Here is an 18,183-nt window from a genome sequence, read left to right on the forward strand (position 1 = left end):
ATGTTTTCTCCGTTAAACATAAATTAAGAAAAAAATAAACAAAGGGCTAATAATTCAGGGGGGCTAATAATTCATCTGAATCAAATAAATTTGTATTCTTATCTGTGCTCTGTTTTACAAACAAAGCTGTTAGCGTTCACACTATTATAAATTGAAGGAGCATGAGATGGCAAGAAGAAAATCAGGGCCATTTCAGTTAAAATGTGCTTTTCTCTGTTTAACAAAAGACTTGGCAAACCTCTTCCATTAGAGAAGTTTAGCTGAATTTGTGCCAGTTACCCACAAAAACCCACCAATAATAGGGCTGATTATTATCTATTGCTTCATTTCCTCTGTTGTCTGTTAATGTTTCAGCGAGAAGCACTATACCCACAGATAACCTGCGTCTGTCCCAGTTATATATCATAACTTCATCTGTTTGATCAGGCCAGGGTGTTTTTCTCTCTGTTTGTACGAAGCAGCTAAATGTGTTAAGTCTGAAGTTCACGGTGAAGCAGCCTGTGTGCCTCTTTTCAGAGTGTTAGCTACGGCCAGCTTCATCCAAACAAAATGGGCATCCTTTTTGGATTATACATCCTGGGGATTTTATTTACAGCTGTCCTTTTACTGCTTTTGGCATCTACCGCGTATAATCCGCTAAAAAATTATATCGGAAAATGGAACGAAATGAGACCGATTCCGGGAATGGCGGGTGCTTATCCAATCATTGGCAATGCACTGCAGTTTAAAACCAATGCAGGAGGTAAGGGATCTTTTTTAAAGATTTCATTGCAATGACACTACAAAATTATGAGTGTTTTTTTTTCCAAAGACTTCTTCAATCAGATTATCGAGGGCACAAATGAAAACAGACACCTCCCTCTTGCAAAGGTGTGGGTGGGTCCAGTCCCTTTTCTGATCTTGTATCATGCTGAGAATATTGAGGTACCCATTACTAAAATTTTATCCAATCACATGTTTATTTTCTTCTTCCTGTACATAATTAAGTTTTTTTGCACAGCTGGAAGTTTATTATCAAGCCTGTGTTTCCCATCAGGTGGTCCTCAGCAATTCCAGACACCTTGACAAATCATACTCATATAGGTTCCTGCACCCCTGGCTTGGCACAGGCCTGCTCACCAGGTACAGTGGGTTTACCTCTCATTTTGGCAATTGATTTTTATTACTTGTTATTATCACTTTTAATATATCATTGACTCAGAGAATTACATTTCTTTCATTTATAGCTAAATGATAGACATCTAAAATTTATTGATTGATTAAGGGGTCAGGGGTATTTATATTGCGTTCTGTGACGGCTTGACCATATTTGGATTTGACAAATGTTTTTACTAATCTTGAAATTAGTATGTCACTTTGACCCCACTACCCTCTAAAAGTGTTTACATTTATACAATAGGCAAATGCTTTGATTTAAAAAATGCAATTGGTATTGAAGTTCTAAATCTATGGTGAAGCTAAAATAAGAAATGTTTTTCTTCTCTATTAAGCTAAAAAACAATGTGACAACAGGTGTGTTTTTGCTTTATCACAGGCTATGCTAAATATTAGCTAGCTTAAGCAACTTTTGATTTAAGCTTAAATCATTTTTTTGATTAAAATGTTATTTTGATAAACCTATCTGTTTAATAAATCAGTTTTGTTTAAATGCATCAAAATACATTATCTTTATTCACTGACAAATTGATAAAAAGTTTCATTTTCAAAATGTGGTGTATGCTGAGCACTGTATACAGTGCATCCGGAAAGTATTCATAGAGCTTCACTTTTTCCACATTGTTTATGTTACAGCCTTATTTCAGAATGGATTAAATGAATTAATTTCCTCAAAATTCTACACACAATACCCCATAATGACATCTTTTTTTTTTTTTTAGTTGCAAATTTATTAAAAATAAAAATAATAAAAAATCACATGCACAAAAGTATTCACAGCCTTTGCTTAATACTTTGTTGATGCACCTTTATCAGCATTTACAGCCTCAAGTCTTTTTGGATATAATGCCACAAGCTTGGCACACCTGTCTTTGGGAAGTTTTACCCATTCCTCTATACAGTACCTCTCAAGCTCTATCTATCAGGTTGGATGGGGAGCTACGGTGTACAGCCATTTTTAGATCTCTCCAGAGATGTTCAATAGGATTTAATCCTGGGCTCTGGCTGGGCCACTCAAGGACATTCACCAAGTTGTTGTGAAGCCACTCCATTGATATTTTGGCGGTGTGCTTTGGGTCATTGTCCTTCTAGAAGATGAACTGTTGCCCCAGTCTGGGGTCAAGAGCAGTCTGAAACCGGTTTTCATTCAGGATGTCTCTGTACATTGCTGCATTCATCTTTCCCTTGATCCTGACTAGTCTTCCAGTTCCTGCTGCTGAAAAACAGTCCCACAGCATGATGGTGCCTCCACCATGCTTCACTGTAGGGATGGTATTAGCCTGGTGATGAGCGGTGCCTGGTTTTCTCCAAACATAACGCCTGGCATTTTCCCCAAAGAGTTCATTTTTAGTCTCATCGGACCAGAAAATTTTGTTTCTTATGATCTGAGAGTCCTTCAGATGCCTTTTGACCAATTCCAGGTGGGCAGTGGCTTCCATCTGGCCACTCTACCATACAGGCCTGATTGGTGGATCGCTGCACAGATAGTTGTCCTTCTGTAAGGTTCTCATCTCTTCACAGAAGAACGCTAGAGCTCAGACAGAGTGACCATAGGGTTATTGATCACCTCCCTGACTAAGGCCCTCCCGATCACTCAGCTTAGATGGCCGGCCAGCTCTAGGAAGAGTCCTGGTGGTTCCAAACATCTTTTACTTACTGATTATGGAGGCTACTTTGCTCATTGGAACTTTCAGAGCAGCAGAAATTTTCATGTAACCTTCCCCAGCCTCGTGCCTCGAGACAACCCTGTTTTGGAGTTCTACAGACAATTCCTTTGTCTTCATGCTTGGTTTGTGTTTTGACATGCACTATCAACCCTGGGACCTTATATAGACAGGTGTATGCCTTTTCAAATCATGTCCAATCAACTGAATTTACCACAGGTGAACTCCAATTAAATTGCTGAAACATCTCAAAAATGATCAGTGGAAACAAAATGTACCTGAGCTCAATGTAGAGCTTCACGGTAAAGGATGTAAATACTTATGTACATATGACTTTTTTTTTATTTTGTTATTTTTAATTTTTAATAAATTTGCAACAATTTCAAAAATCTTTTTTTACATTGTCATTATGGGGTATTGTGTGTAGAATCTTGAGGAAATAAATTAATTTAATCCATTTTGGAATAAGGGTGTAACATTAAAAAATGTGGAAAAAGTGAAGCGCTATGATTACTTTCCGGATGCACTGTATATACATTACAAGTTATGGTAGGAGCACATCTATCTTATTTACTATATTAAGTTTGTATCTGTTATCTAAAAACAGCCACGTGTCCTTCAAAGCTCAGAACATTTAAAGTCAAACTAAACTGAGTTTCACATACGGTAAAAGGACCACCTGCCAAACTGGCAGATCTCATATCTCATTCAAGAGCAGCTTGCATCAAGAGCTGCAAACAAAGTCTATCAAAAGCACAGTCATTTATAATCGGCCACAATGGACACAAGGTCACTGGCCATCTGTCCAAACACAGCAGAGTCCAGAAAAACTGAGAAATTGACCATAAAATCATTTCCACAATCCCTGTTGGCCTTTACAGTGTTTAAGCTGTTAACTTGTGGTCACCGGCTTGACTCTTCCCAACTTTTCTTCCCACAGCACAGGGGAGAAATGGCGTAATCGGCGTAAAATGCTGACTCCAACCTTCCATTTCTCCATTCTCTCTGACTTCCTGGAAGTGATGAATGAACAAACGGATATTTTGATTCAGAAGATGCAGAAGCTTGAAGACGGAGAGCCATTTAACTGCTTTAACTTCATAACATTGTGTGCTTTGGATATCATTTGTGGTACAGTACAACCATTCTTTCAATATATGGGGCCATATGTGACTTAAAGTATCTGATTTTCAACATGAGAAGAATGAATGAAAGAACCAAAAGCTCTAGCTTCATTTCAGAATAGTTTCTATTCATTTAAATAATGGATGGATATACGATGGCGACGCAGAGGCGCAGTAGGTAGTGCTGTCGCCTCACAGCAACAACGTCACTGGTTCAAGCCTCGGCTGGGTCAGTTGGCGTTTCTGTGTGGAGTTTGCATGTTCTCCCTGCATTCGCTTGGGTTTCCTCTGGGTGTTCCGGTTTCCCCTGACAGTCCAAAGATATGCAGTACAAGTGAATTGGGTAAGCTAAATTGCCTGTAGTGTATGAATGTGAATAAGTGTGTGTGGATGTTTTCCAAATATTGGTTGCGGCTGGAAGGGCATCTACTGCGTAAAAATGTGCTCGATAAGTTGGCAGTTCATTCCGCTTTGGTAACCCCGAAACAATAAAGGGACTAAGCCGAAAAGAAAATGATTGAATGAATGGATGGATATACGAAAAAAGTGTTCCAGTGGATCAGTTTGCTCCAGATTAGGAGTAAATTAATCCAAGTCACAGGGTAAAGTGCATTGGCTCATGGTAAACTGACAATCTACATAATTATTACAAAAAAAATAGGATAAATTTTAGAGCTAAATCTTCTCTTTTAAACTTCATTAAAATATGCACTTGTCGGCCACTTTGTTAGGTACACCTGTCCAACTGCTTGTTAATGCAAATTTCTAATCAGCTAATCACATGGCAGAAACTCAATGCATGTAGACATGGTCAAAGACCATGAGCATGAGAATGGGGAAGAACGGTGATTCAAGTGACTTTGAACGTGGCATGGTTGTTCGTGCCAGAAACTGCTGATCTACTGGGATTTTCAAGCACAGCCATCTCTAGGATTTACTAAGAAATTTTCCGAAAAAGAAAAAATATCCATTGAGCGACAGTTTTGTGGGTGCAAATGCCTTGTTGATGCCAGAGGTGAGAGGAGAATGGCCAGATTGATTCGAGCTGATAGAAAGGCAACAGTAAATCAATTAACCACTAGTTACAACCGAGGTATGCATAAGTGCATCACTGAACACACACAACATCGAACCTTGAGGCAGATGGGCTACCGCACGGGTGCCACTCTTGTCAGCTAAGATTCAGGAAACTGAGGCTACAATTTGCACTGGCTCACTAAAATTGGACAATAGAAGATTGGAAAAACTTTGCCTGGTCTGATCAGTCTCAATTTCTGCTGTGACATTCAGATGGTAGGGTCAGAATTTGGCGTCAACAACATGAAAGCATGGATTCATCCTGCTTTGAATCAACAGTTCAGGCTGATCGTGGTGGTGTAATGGTGTAGGGGATATTTTCTTGGCTCAATTTGAGCTCATTAGTACCATTTGAACATGGTGTCAACACCACAGCCTGCCTGAGTATTGTTGCTGTCCATTTCCATCCCTTTATGCACCAATGTACCCATCTTCTGATGGCTACTTCCAGCAGGATAATGTGGCATGTCATAAAGCACAAATGATCTCAGACTGGTTTCTTGAACATGACAATGAATTCACTGTACTCAAATGGCCTTCCCAGTCACCAGATCTTAATTCAATAGAGCACCTTTGGGATGTGGTGGAATGGGAGATTTGCGTCAATGATGTGCAGCTGACAAATCTGCAACTGTGTGATGCTATGATTTCAGTATGGACCAAATCTCTGAGGAATATTTCCAGTACCTTGTTGAATCTACGCCACAAAGGATTAAGAATAAGACAGTTCTGAAGGCAAAATGGCCTCCAGACAGATACTAGTAAGTTGTACCTAATAAAGTGGTCGGTGAGTGTATGCTTTAATGAATAATTTTCCTTGTGTAACATAAAAGCAAAATATGCATTTCAGTATCTTCTTCTTTTTTTGTAGCTGCATTTCTAAAACAATTACACTAATGTTGTACACTTCCCAAAACAGAACAAACAGGGTAGCATTTCATTAGAATAAAAAAACAACAACAACATTAGAATGATATTATTGTAAATTGTGCTGCAGTTTTGTTTACATACTGATTACCGAGGTTCGTTTCTGTAAAATGGCAATTGTTTTGTTTGTATGCAACAGAAACCGCAATGGGAAAGAAAATCTATGCTCAGAGCAATGCTGACTCGGAGTATGTCCAAAGTGTATATAAGTAAGTGTTGTACTTCAGTTATAGCGCTTGTGCATTGCTTATGAATTGGGCAGCCATGTTGTTCTCAAGGAAAAAACAGTGGGTGCTTCTCAAAATCCTTCCAAATTTTCTCGCCCCTGCGTCCTCCATCCTACAACCCGGAAATGATTGAGCTCAGCTATCTTGTAGGACATCTCAATCCTCTAATTGCACCATGAGGATTGAGGAGAGGGAGTTTTTTTCCTGAGAAGTCATGAGCAAGGATTCACAGATCCTTTGTGGAAGTGTTTTATTGACCAAGAGTGATGTGCATGTAAATTCTCTTTCTCCTTCACATCTTCGCCAATAATCACTTACTAGAGCTGAAAAATTAAACACATTAATTTGAATATTAAGTCATTTTTATTTTAAATGTGGTTTGTTTTCACAGTTCCTTTCATTTTGGTGTAAAATACTTGTCAGCACAAATAAAAAAAAGTTAATCACAGGGATTAATTGATTGTTAATCATAAGTAAAATAAAGACTACAGACAAACGGATTTTTGTGGAGGTTGAAACTATTATAATTTAAATATTTGTATAATTCGAGAATTCGAATGTGCAAATAAAATCAGGAATGTGCAGTATTCATTAAATGATGATGATGATTTGAAAGCATTAAAGGATACGAGGATATATAATTTCATTGAATTCCTCTGTCCTCGCGTCTTTTCCTTGCATCTTTCTCTGGAATCCTGAAGGGGTGGAGCTAAGACACGGGGAAAGGAAGCGAGGAGAGGAAAAAAGGATTTACAAATAAAAATTTGAAAAGAACCCAGTGTTTATATTTCTCTTGCAGAATGAGTGACATCATCACTAAGAGACAGAGAGCACCATGGCTGTGGCCAGACTGGATCTACAACAAATTAAAGGAAGGCAAAGAACATGCCAAAAGATTAAAGATTCTCCACTCTTTCACTGCAAATGTAAGTCAACAGCTTTATATATATATATATATATATATATATATATATATATATATATATATATATATATATATATATATATATATATATATATATATATATATATATATAATTTTTTTCATGACTTTTTTAGTCCAACTTTCTATATTTGACCTTAAGTATTTGTACTGTCCTTTTAATATTTCAAGATAAAAAAAAAAAAAATTGAGGAAACACTTGTAACTTTTATAATTTTTATTTGTTTATTTATTTCATTATGGGACCTTGTTCTACACTGTGACATCTTTTGATGTTTAAAAGTTTAACAAAGTTAAATGTACTGTATATTGATTATTTTTTGTAATTTGAAGCAACTTTGTTTAGATTGGCCATGCGTATTATTGTACAGAAACCAGGTAATGGACTGCGAGTGTTCTTGTTTCTGTTGTTGCAAAGATTTATTGATATGTTTTTTTTAAACAATATATTGTTTTAAACCACTAGAAATATTAATTAGTCACTTATTTAATATGTAAGATTTTCAACATCAAAAGTTGTTGGAGTAGAGATCAAGGTCCCATAATGCAGTTAGTTGTAGACTAAAGGCAGACATGTTTTTTTCAATTTCAATAAAGGTTTGAGTTTTTGTATGTACAAATCTGTTAATTAACAGGTGCACATTGCTCGAGATTCAAGGATGTTTTCTGTATATTTATGCTTTTAAATGATAAGACCTTGATCTGTGATCTGACAACTTTTTATGTAGAAACTTGAAATATGCATCTGGCTTATAAACTGCATTTCACTTTTCAGCATCAAAAGTTGTTGGAGCACAGATTCGAGCCCCATAATTTAATTCAAAATAAACCGAAAACAGCCACTATACACATGTTAATTAACATAACTTTTTTTTAAAGTTTATATACCAACAAAATAGAAAGTTGAGGATCAAATTTCTAGATTGTTTCTAAATTCGTACATATTTTTCTCTGTTTTCTTGACATGAAGGTCATCAGAGAGAGAGCAGAGTTCATGAGCTCTGAGCCAGACAGTGATTCTGACCAGGGTGAGAGGAAAAGACAAGCCTTCCTAGATATGCTGTTAAAAACTACCTATGAGAATGGACAGAAATTGAGTCATGAGGACATTCAGGAGGAAGTGGACACCTTCATGTTTGAGGTACAGATAAAGCTATGTGGATGGATGGATGGATGGACTGATAGATACTGTAGAAAGAGACACTAATTTTTTTTTTTTTATTTGACAGGGTCATGATACCACAGCAGCTTCAATGAACTGGGCTTTACATCTGATTGGGTCTCATCCTGAGGTACAGAAGGCAGTGCAGGCAGAACTACAGGAAGTCTTTGGTATACTAGTCTTTTTCAAATACTTTCATAAACTGACTAGCCAAAAATCTCATTCTTTTGGATGTTTATTTCGATCTTTAGGTATGCATTCATCAACATATTGTTACAAAACCTGCAGTGTCACAAAGTTTATTCCATCAAGGGTTACTTTCAGCTTTGGCTAACCATAGGAGGACCTCCAGTATCTGGTCCTGAGGATTTGATCCACTACTACAGGATATCTCATACAGTAGATGTTTAAGTAACTAAAATTTTAAAATGACCCTTTTTTTCCATATTAAATCAATAACAATTAAAGGATTTATTTTCTTTTAATGACTTCATGCATATAATTTTTTTCAGGAAATCAAACCCATGATCTTAATCTTGTGGAATTTCCATTATGATGTTAGCATCATGTCATTCTTTAGACAACCTGAAATGTCACAAAACTGATTTTCTCTGTATGCTAAAGCAAATCTCAAAAATGTTCAGTGTAGTTACATTGGTGGTCCGAACATACACTCACCGGCCACTTTATGACGTACAACTGCTTGTTAATACAAATTTCTAATCAGCCAAGACGATCTGCTGCAGTTCAAACCGAGCATCTGAATGGTGAGGAATGGTGATTTAAGTGATCTACTGGGATTTTTTTACACACAACCAGATCTAGCGTTTACAGAGGATGGTCCGAAAAAGAGAAAATATCCAGTGAGTGGCAGTTCTCTAGGCGTAAATGCCTTGTTGATGCCAGAAGTCAGAGGAGAAAGGCCAGACTAGTTTGAGCTGATAGAAAGGTAAAGGTAACTCGATAACCACTCGTTACAACTGAGACATGCAGAAGAGCATCACTAAATGCACAACACAATAAACCTTCAGGCGGATGGGCTACAGCAGCAGAAGACGACACTAGGTGCCACTTCTCTCCAACCCAGTACTAGTAAGGCATACCTAATAAAGTGGCCAGTGAGTGTACGTCTTGGCTAAATCATACCATGGCTAAATTTGGGCTGGCAGTGAAAATTGAATAAAAGTCTTACAATAGTCCAGAAATAAACTAGTCATCAAATGTGTCAAAACGTGTGTCATCATCACTGAAAAATGTCCATGTAAAACGTTTTGCAAAATAGTAGTTTAAGAAATGAAAAGCTACCCAGTGGATCAGTTGGGGTTAAAAAATTATTGACGCATAACAAGTCAGATCCATATTAATCATAGATGTACTATAATAGTAATCATTGGCTCTTTTTTTTCTTGTATCCAAACAGCCTCCATTTTTCAGTTCATGCTGTTTACAGTCCATTTAGCATAATGCCTACATTAATATGTTCTCAACAAAGCAGTTGTTCAGTTTACTCAGAATTTAAAGAAAGCATCTAGATGCTGGGAAATGGTTGCTGACAAATTCATTCTGATTGGCAGGTTCATCGGAGCGCCATGTGGGGGTGGAGGACCTGAAAAAGCTGCGCTACCTGGAGTGTGTGATCAAGGAGAGTCTGCGGATCTTCCCCTCCGTGCCTCTGTTTGCGCGCAGCATCTGCGAGGCTTGTCATATCAGTAGGTGGCAGCAGTTTGTCACTTTGCCAAACAACGCAGCGAACACAGCGAGATCAAAGATGTGCACTTTTTCATGCCATTCTCATTATTTGCATCTCAGCGTAACAGCAGATGTCACAGCTTCTATTTCCATTTCCCATTGTCAACCAGGAGACCTGACTGTTTCCTTCTACTGAGGGCCATGAGTCTTTCATGTCAAAGTTAAACGAAAGAGTAGCTGGATGGAAAATAACAACTTTTAGGACAGAAAGTGTTGCAAAACGCAGCAAATGCATCAGTTTATCAATTATTTATTAAAGCTTTAGTGGTAAAGTTGCGTGTGCAAACTCAAATGTGCACTGAATCCTGTTTATTTCTTAAAACTCTATGACATGTTTGACATAACTGTTGTTGTGTTGCTTGCTTGCAGATGGGTTCAAAGTCCCAAAAGGAGTGAATGCTGTTATCATACCATATGCTCTTCACCGGGACCCGCGCTACTTTCCAGAACCTGAGGAATTTCAACCGGAAAGGTTTATGCCAGAAAACAGCAAAGGGAGGCATCCATATGCGTACATCCCTTTTTCTGCTGGGCCAAGGAACTGCATTGGTAAGACAAAGTACAAAATCACAACAAAATGATTTTTAGTTAAAAAAAAATTTAATTTTTTATTGAAATTCTTGTGCTAAAGGCTTTCCATTATAATAAAAAGTAATGTGCAAGGCAACACATTGGTGTTGATGAAAGTCTTCATAAGCTTTTTTTAGTGAAGATGTTTAAGTAGAAAAGACAGAGAAGCTTTGGAAGTGCAGCATACTGTATAACCAAAGACTGTAGATGTACAAAGAAGATTTACTTGCATACTGTATACGCTATAAATGGGGGAAAGTGCAACATTCAGTATGGCCACCACAGCTAAGTAGGTCCCTCTTTTTGGTCAGAATAGCCCTATTTTGTTTGTTACAGCAATCCCTTTTATTTGTCTACAACTGTGTGCATGTGCTGCTTTTGACTAGAGTAGTAATCTAATTGCATATTGGATCTTAAAGTGTCATCCTCTGGTCTTTGCCCCTGTTTTTTTTTCCTTTTCTTGAAACATCTTCCTCTGGTTACCATTAAAACCAGGAGACCATCATAACCAATGAGAATATCATGGAATTCTTGCCAATCTTTGAGCATGCACAGAAGCTAGAGCAAACTTGCAGTTTCAAAGATAAGAGCTTAAACAGTGGCGCAGCAAACGGGCCCGCAGGGCACGCACCGCGGGGGGGGGCCCGCGTGATTAGGGGGGCCCTGTGTCGTCGCGATTTTCAATAATTGAAAATCCAGCAACCGCAATAATCAAACTCTTGGGAACAACTGTGGTCGGAACCAGAGTTCACAGGTCTGTGTTCTCTGCGGTGTACTACTTCATTCTGATTGCTTGCCGCCGAATCACATCATAGCTCATACCATAAAGTTGACTTGATTTCAACTCTCCTCGATGCTCACACCGGAGAAGACGTGCCGCGCTGTTTCTCGCCGCCGGTTCTCATTTAAATGAATGACTTCTGGCTACTTTGACGCTCTCGCCACTTTCGGTTTATGATCGCTCCTCGGTTTGTAAAGCCGGTTTGCAGTGTTTGATTCACTAAAAAGAATTGACACGTGATAGTCATTTCCTCTGTAATCTGACTTCACCAGTTAATAGTAATAATAACTCTCATCCACCACCAGCATCCACCTGGACGGCAGCCATATTGTGCACCCCACACCAGCTGATTGGTGGAGAGGAGACAGAGTGATGAAGCCAGTTATGATGTTGGGATAGTTAGGAGGCCATGATGGACAGAGGCCAGTGGGCTAATTTGGCCAGGATGCCGGGGTTAAACCCCTACCTTTTTTTGAAGGACATCTTGGGAATTTTAACGACTACAGAGAGTCAGGACCTCGGTTTCCATCAATATACTGAGGCTTTAGGACCCACACAGACTGCAGGTTGAGCGCCCCCTGCTGGTCTTACTAACACCACTTCCAGCGGCAACCTAGCTTTTCCATATGGTCTCCCATACTAACAAGGTGCAATGCTGCTTAGTATTAGTGGGCGACCATGTAAGAGTTGAAGAGAGCTACTGTAGCTGCCGGCCTTGTTGCAGTTGTTTCCTTTAACCAAATAGAGCTTACTATAAGCGATAGTTTCTCTGTAATAAAACTAAAGTTGTTGCATTGTGTGTTACACCCATTAAAGAGTTATTTTCTCCTGTACTCCGACTGCACAGGCTGGTTAGTATAGATTGCTCTGAATTTCCTGGCTCTGGCTTCCCATCTCTAACTATATGACACCCTCAAAAGTTGATAAGTTTTCTCGTCTGATTCTCACAAGAGTTATGTGACTTATTCAGCACATCTAGCTGAAAGAGACGCACAGTGCGCTCATCTCCAGAGTGTTTGTCCCACCTCTGAATGAAACAGATTGTTTCCCAGTGAGCGGTTACTTGCAGGTTCAGGTCACTGGCCACACACAAGGAGAAGCTTCTAACAAAACTGAATGAGAGCCACATACCGTTGGAGATTTATTATTTCAGTGTTCAACTCATCTCTACTGCCTTCCAGGAATGAAAGCACCAAATAAGTAGAAATTTACTTCACTCGTTTTTTGTCATTCCAAGATCTTATTCTGCCTTTCCTGCTTTCTCTTTGTTTGTGTGTCTGTGGCTCCAGGCCAACGCTTCGCCATGATGGAGGAGAAGGTAGTTCTTGCTACAATCTTGCGTCACTTTGACGTAGAGGCGTGTCAGAGCCGTGAGGAACTGCGCCCTCTGGGGGAACTCATTCTGCGTCCCGAGAAGGGCATTTGGATCAAACTACAAAGAAGAAGCAAATAGCTCTCACCATCAATATGAGGTTGCATCTGTTTCTGTTTTGCCTCTGCTTCTAGTTTCGATGCTAGTTTTATGTAGATGCAGTTTTTTGCATTTTGTGTGCTGGTTTTTATGGGAAATTGGATGAAATGGATAAAAGGAAGAGCTGTGAGAAGCTGAAGGTATAATCAAATGAATAAAATATGTGGACACTTTATTTTAAAGGGGAAATATCTATTTTATAAGGGGTTTAAACACTCTTATGACACAACTGTGAATATAGCCAGCCTCTAATGCTGAAAATGTATTATTTTATTTTTTTATAATCACATTCATAAAAAAACAGTCTGCAGAAACACTTTGTTTAACTTTCTCTCTTTTTACACGTCTTTGGAAAGGGAAAGTCGCACTCATTCGTTACGATCTATCCCTCATTAGCATAAACAAACCTGAGTGAGAAGAAGCAGTCTTTTAGAGTTTCCATGCCGTACCTGCTGAAGATACTTTCAGCGAATAAAAGGCATTATAAATGTAGAGTTTTAGGATGCACAAATGAACGCAGGAGTCTTCATAGACTGCATCTTTGTTGACATTTTCAGTTTTTCACAGAGATAACGTTAGCCTTGTTTTGAATCTGCTAGGCATTTGTAGCTCCACCCTCTATGGAAAGGAGAGCTGGGAATAAAATCTCATTTGAATTTACAGCAACAATCACCAAAACGGCACAATTCGAATCAAAGATTAATTATTACATTGTTTGTGGGGTTTTTGGGGTATCCTTAGAAACATCAGAAACTTATTTTACATTTTTTTTAAAAGAAGACATAACAGGTCCCCTTAAATGTACAATTCACACTAATAAGAATCTATTTGCTAAGACTTTGAGCTCAATAAACTACTCATTAGCTGCTTATTTTTTAGTTAGTAACAACTAAGTAGCAGTTGGGTTTAGGTATTGAGTAGGATTATGGATGTAAAATAAGCTCATACTTTATAAGTGCTAATAGGCAGGTAATAAGCTAGTCGTAATACAGGATCTTTTGAATGGTGTGAATTGTTACTTAAACTAACGTGTTACTAAAATATGTTATAAAAAGATAAGAAAGAGGAGCCAGAAGTTTCAAGGACAAATTGTGCAGAAATTCTGATTCCATGAAGACCTACTTATAAATGAGAAATAATGGATCTTAAGCTAAAGTGTGTGTGCATTATGCTTAAAATGTACATTTCTTTACACTCTGCTTACATTTAAAGACATTTCTTTACTAAACACCATTAAATATTTTATTTAGTTTTATTTATAATTATTATAATACCATTTCTACATCCTCACCCACCCTAACTTTAACCATATCTCACCTCAATAGAAGCAAATTTGTTTTGAAAAAAAAAAAAACAAGTAAGTCGTATCTAACACTTTCACTTAAAAAAAATGAATAGTAGGTAAAGAAAGTTAAATAGTGCACTGCCAGATGTTTAACTGCTGATCTCTTAATGAATACATCTACATTAAATATTGATTTGATCTGAAGTTGTTAAAGTACTTAATAAGGAAGGTGTAGAAGTGTTGTACATTAAACTAACACAGCAAGTCCATTTGTTAAAAACGTTTAATCACATAATTTCATAATTTGTCAATTAAAATTAAATTTAGTCAAATAAATCATATTTTCCCCTCTATGAAATTTAAACAAATGTTCTGTAGACTTCAAATATGTCATGTTATATGTGACCCTTGAATTTTTATGTATTGCTGAATATATGATGAAAAAGATCACTTCATTCAGTGTTTATGCTTGTGCACATTTAATATCCCTTTACTATACATTGGTATACTTGTTTGTATTTTTGTTTGTATTTTACACTCAAGTGCCGAGGTAATTGCAAAAAAAAAAAAAAATAATAATGACAATGTCAAAGTATTAGTTTTATGTAGTCCCTATTACTTATTATATGTTTAAAAGATTCCTTCAAAGGAGAAAGTAAACAAAAGAGAGAACATCTTATATTAAAAGTTTGCCAAAGCTTATGTTTATTTATCTTTTGCCTGCACCATGAGTGCCCTGTCCCTGATACCCAGCATCCACCTTACAATCCAGTGCATTAATTATACTTTAATTTACTTTTTAAATAATATTTTCGTTGAAGCTAACATCAAAAGAAGAATCCATTCAGCTAAAAAGACTAATGGAGCAACAATGTTGAACATTCAGCTTTGCCACTGTAGGAATAAACAACGTTTGAAAGCAAATATTAAAATAGAAAACATCTATTTTAAATTGTAATAAAATGGCTCTTTTCATTGTAATTTTCATCAAATAAATAAAGCCTTGGTGAGCACCTCTGTGATAATCACCACTTTTAAGTTTCAAATATTTGGTGAATCTCAGTTTCACAGATTTGTTGAAGATCAGGACTCAAATCACTGGATGAGTGTTTTCAGACTAAATAGTGTCTGCACTTCCAGACATACCAAATACCATCAGCATCTTATTCAAACACACAAAATATAAAGGTTGAATGTAAGTCTTTAATTAAACTGTCCTTCAGCATGCTGAAATCTTTAAGGGCTTTCATTAAGCAGAAATGTTTTCTTTAAATAAAATGAGAAATATATGTTTCCAAGTCAACAAAACACTTGAAGGAAAAACTTGAATGATTTTTCATCAAAAGATCCTGTAAGTGCAGAGATTTTAATATGAAGTATGCCATACCATTCTATTAATGTTGCTATAGATTTTGCTAATTATAAGAGTTTGCATGATTAGGTCCTCAGTCTGTGATGTTCAGCCATTAAGCTTTACTTTGCAGCTTCTGTGAGCCTTTTCATTTGATGCCGTTCAGCTTGTAGAAATTTGCATTTGTTTTGAGCCAATACATTCTCACTCCCAAATCATCAGAGTTTGATGCTTGGCCAGAACCCCTTGGCATCACTTTAGCACTCTGGGTACCCTGTTGGCATCATTTTCCTATGTGCTGGGGACACTATTGCTTTCTGTGACAAACTTTTGCATCAGTATGTGATGAGAAATTTGTCATCAATAAATTATTTATTAGAGTATAATACTGATATTATAACATATGTTGTGAAGTTTTCTGGTTTAACAGCAACACAGTTCTTCTCATTGTATTTTTTAAACATTTTTTTAACACCTAGCAATGCCCAAACACTAAACATTTTCCAATTTTGAAATGACTTGGCAAATACGAGCACAGTCAAAATGCATTAACTTTATCTAAGAAAACACCAACCTGAGCATTAAGGAAGGTGATTAGAGTAAAATAAATCAATAAATAAATAGTCCTACAGTTTGAATAAATCAATGCATCAGTAAACAACCAGTTAAAATGTTATGTTTTAGACCATATTTGCATTTGTGATGAAATGGTACTGTTTATTGGAACATATTTAATAAATACATCATGTTTATTTGTAAAGCATTTCAAAACAACAGACTGGCATAAAACTTATTTCACCTCCCATGAAATGGCTGCCTCAATGTAGTTGAATGCTTTGTGTCTACACATACATATACATGAAACACATTCAAAACTCATGCACATTCATATGTTTACCGTAATTTAAAATGACCCAATTTTACGGAGGAAGAGAGAGCTTAAATGCACCACAAGTTAAGAAAACACATAGAAATACAATGCAAATAGAAAAACACTTGCAAATTCAGAAAACATCTTCATCAGTTTGACAACACATGCACTGCAAACAGAGCACGCACATCATAATAGAAAACTGTGTCAGGGACGCCAAAAAGTGATGGATACAGCAGTATTGTTTAAAGAGCACCTACTGTATGATGCAAAATCCACTTTTGGAATCAGTTTGGACAGTACAGTCATATTTGTAGTGATATAAAGTCTTTTTTTTTATTTCCTGACATTAAAAAATGATCCAAATGCCAGTGATTTTGAGGCCCACTGCAACGTGACTTAAGGTTTTCTCCACCGACTGAATTGATTGACAGGAGCGTATTAACATGTATCTGTAGTGATGCATATAAACATGGCCACAGAACAGGAAATAGCAAAGAAACAGGGCTAGGCTATATGCAGAAGGACTTTTAGATTTTCAGTAACCTGGGTCTAAACTGTATGCCGTTACAAAATCAGCGCTTTTAAGGTCTATTTTCTTTAAAAATCAATGATCTTCACAGCCTGATTGGTATAGGATGTAAAGTGGGTCTCAGAATGTTCAAGAAACACTGTATTAAATTAAAAATTTCCCCGCCATGTCTTTTAAAATGTGAAGATTTGGATTTTAATCTCGTTATACACTTAAACAGCTAAATTAATGCTGAACTGATCAAATCTATTTTAACTGATTATAATTTAATTGCATCACAACATCGATGCTGTAAAAGGAACCATATTAAATTGAAAAAAGTCCCATTAATCGTTCACCGGATGTCTATTGGTATAGGAAGAAACACTAACTGCGCACATACCCTATTAAAAGATCTATTCCAACTCTCTGTGATCAGCTACACCTCAAGAGTGAGTTTTACAAGTTTAAAATGGTTTTAAAACAATGCATGTTTGCAATAAAGAAAAGACAGCAAAATCACTATGTAATTCATAATTTATAAATGGAATCACCAAAGTTGCGTAGAATCAGTAAGACTATATACAGTATGAGGAGGATGCTTCAAACACACAACTGGCACAGGCAATAAAAACAGCTACAATCTCCTCTTAATTCGAAATTCTCATATTCAGGAGGATAAAAAAAAGGATCTGATCTCATAATTTTTTTTTTTTTTTTTTTGCTAAAACTTTACAGACACATTCTAGAGACACAAAACCTTGTTTAACATCTTGTAAAAGGGATCAAATAGAAGCCCTTTAAGTTATGGTGTCAAAAAATGCACCCTAAAGAAATAACACTGTGTTTGATTATGAAATTTGTTATGCTCAGTTTTAATGTATTACGTTTATGTAGAAGACATTTTAGTTATTAAAACTTTTAATTAAAGTAAAATAAAATATAGTTGAATATAATAAAAAAACGCAAATAAACAAACTTTTGAAACCTAAGTTTTATTGTTAATCGCATACATTTAAGGGCTTTAGTTTGCACTACTTTTATGCTGTTGTCTTGACAGTTTTTGTGACCATATAAATTTTTTTCTTTGAGAATTACTTGGCTGCTCAAATAAATCTATGACAGATCATAATTTCTACTTTTTATTAAAAGCACTATTGTACCCTGCACACTGAAAAAAAAATGAAATGACAAGTGTGAGAATGTGTTGGCACTTCTTTCGGAGCATTTCATCCATTCATCCTCTATAATCCTGTTCTGTCCGCTCATGTTGAGTGATTTGGGGGCTGATGGCTGATGATGAGCAGGTCTCCTC

General features: G+C 36.8%; 1 protein-coding gene across 2 annotated transcripts; it reads left to right on the top strand.

Moving 5' to 3' along the window:
• Positions 1-472: 472 nt before the first annotated feature.
• cyp4v2b (cytochrome P450, family 4, subfamily V, member 2b) lies at positions 473-15,878 on the top strand. 2 transcript variants are annotated; one of them, NM_001079996.3, is given in 12 exon segments: positions 473-742; positions 812-924; positions 1,037-1,122; positions 3,760-3,950; positions 6,087-6,156; positions 6,974-7,100; positions 8,088-8,258; positions 8,347-8,449; positions 9,854-9,988; positions 10,398-10,577; positions 12,669-14,588; positions 14,686-15,878. In NM_001079996.3, coding segments are annotated over 11 exon segments (1,533 nt in total). In that variant the 5' UTR covers positions 473-549; the 3' UTR covers positions 12,833-14,588; positions 14,686-15,878.
• The last annotated feature ends 2,305 nt before the right edge of the window (positions 15,879-18,183 follow it).

Source organism: Danio rerio, chromosome 14 (genome assembly GCF_052040795.2).
Source record: "Danio rerio strain M-AB ecotype USA chromosome 14, GRCz13ab, whole genome shotgun sequence".
Taxonomy (NCBI): Eukaryota; Metazoa; Chordata; class Actinopteri; order Cypriniformes; family Danionidae; genus Danio; species Danio rerio.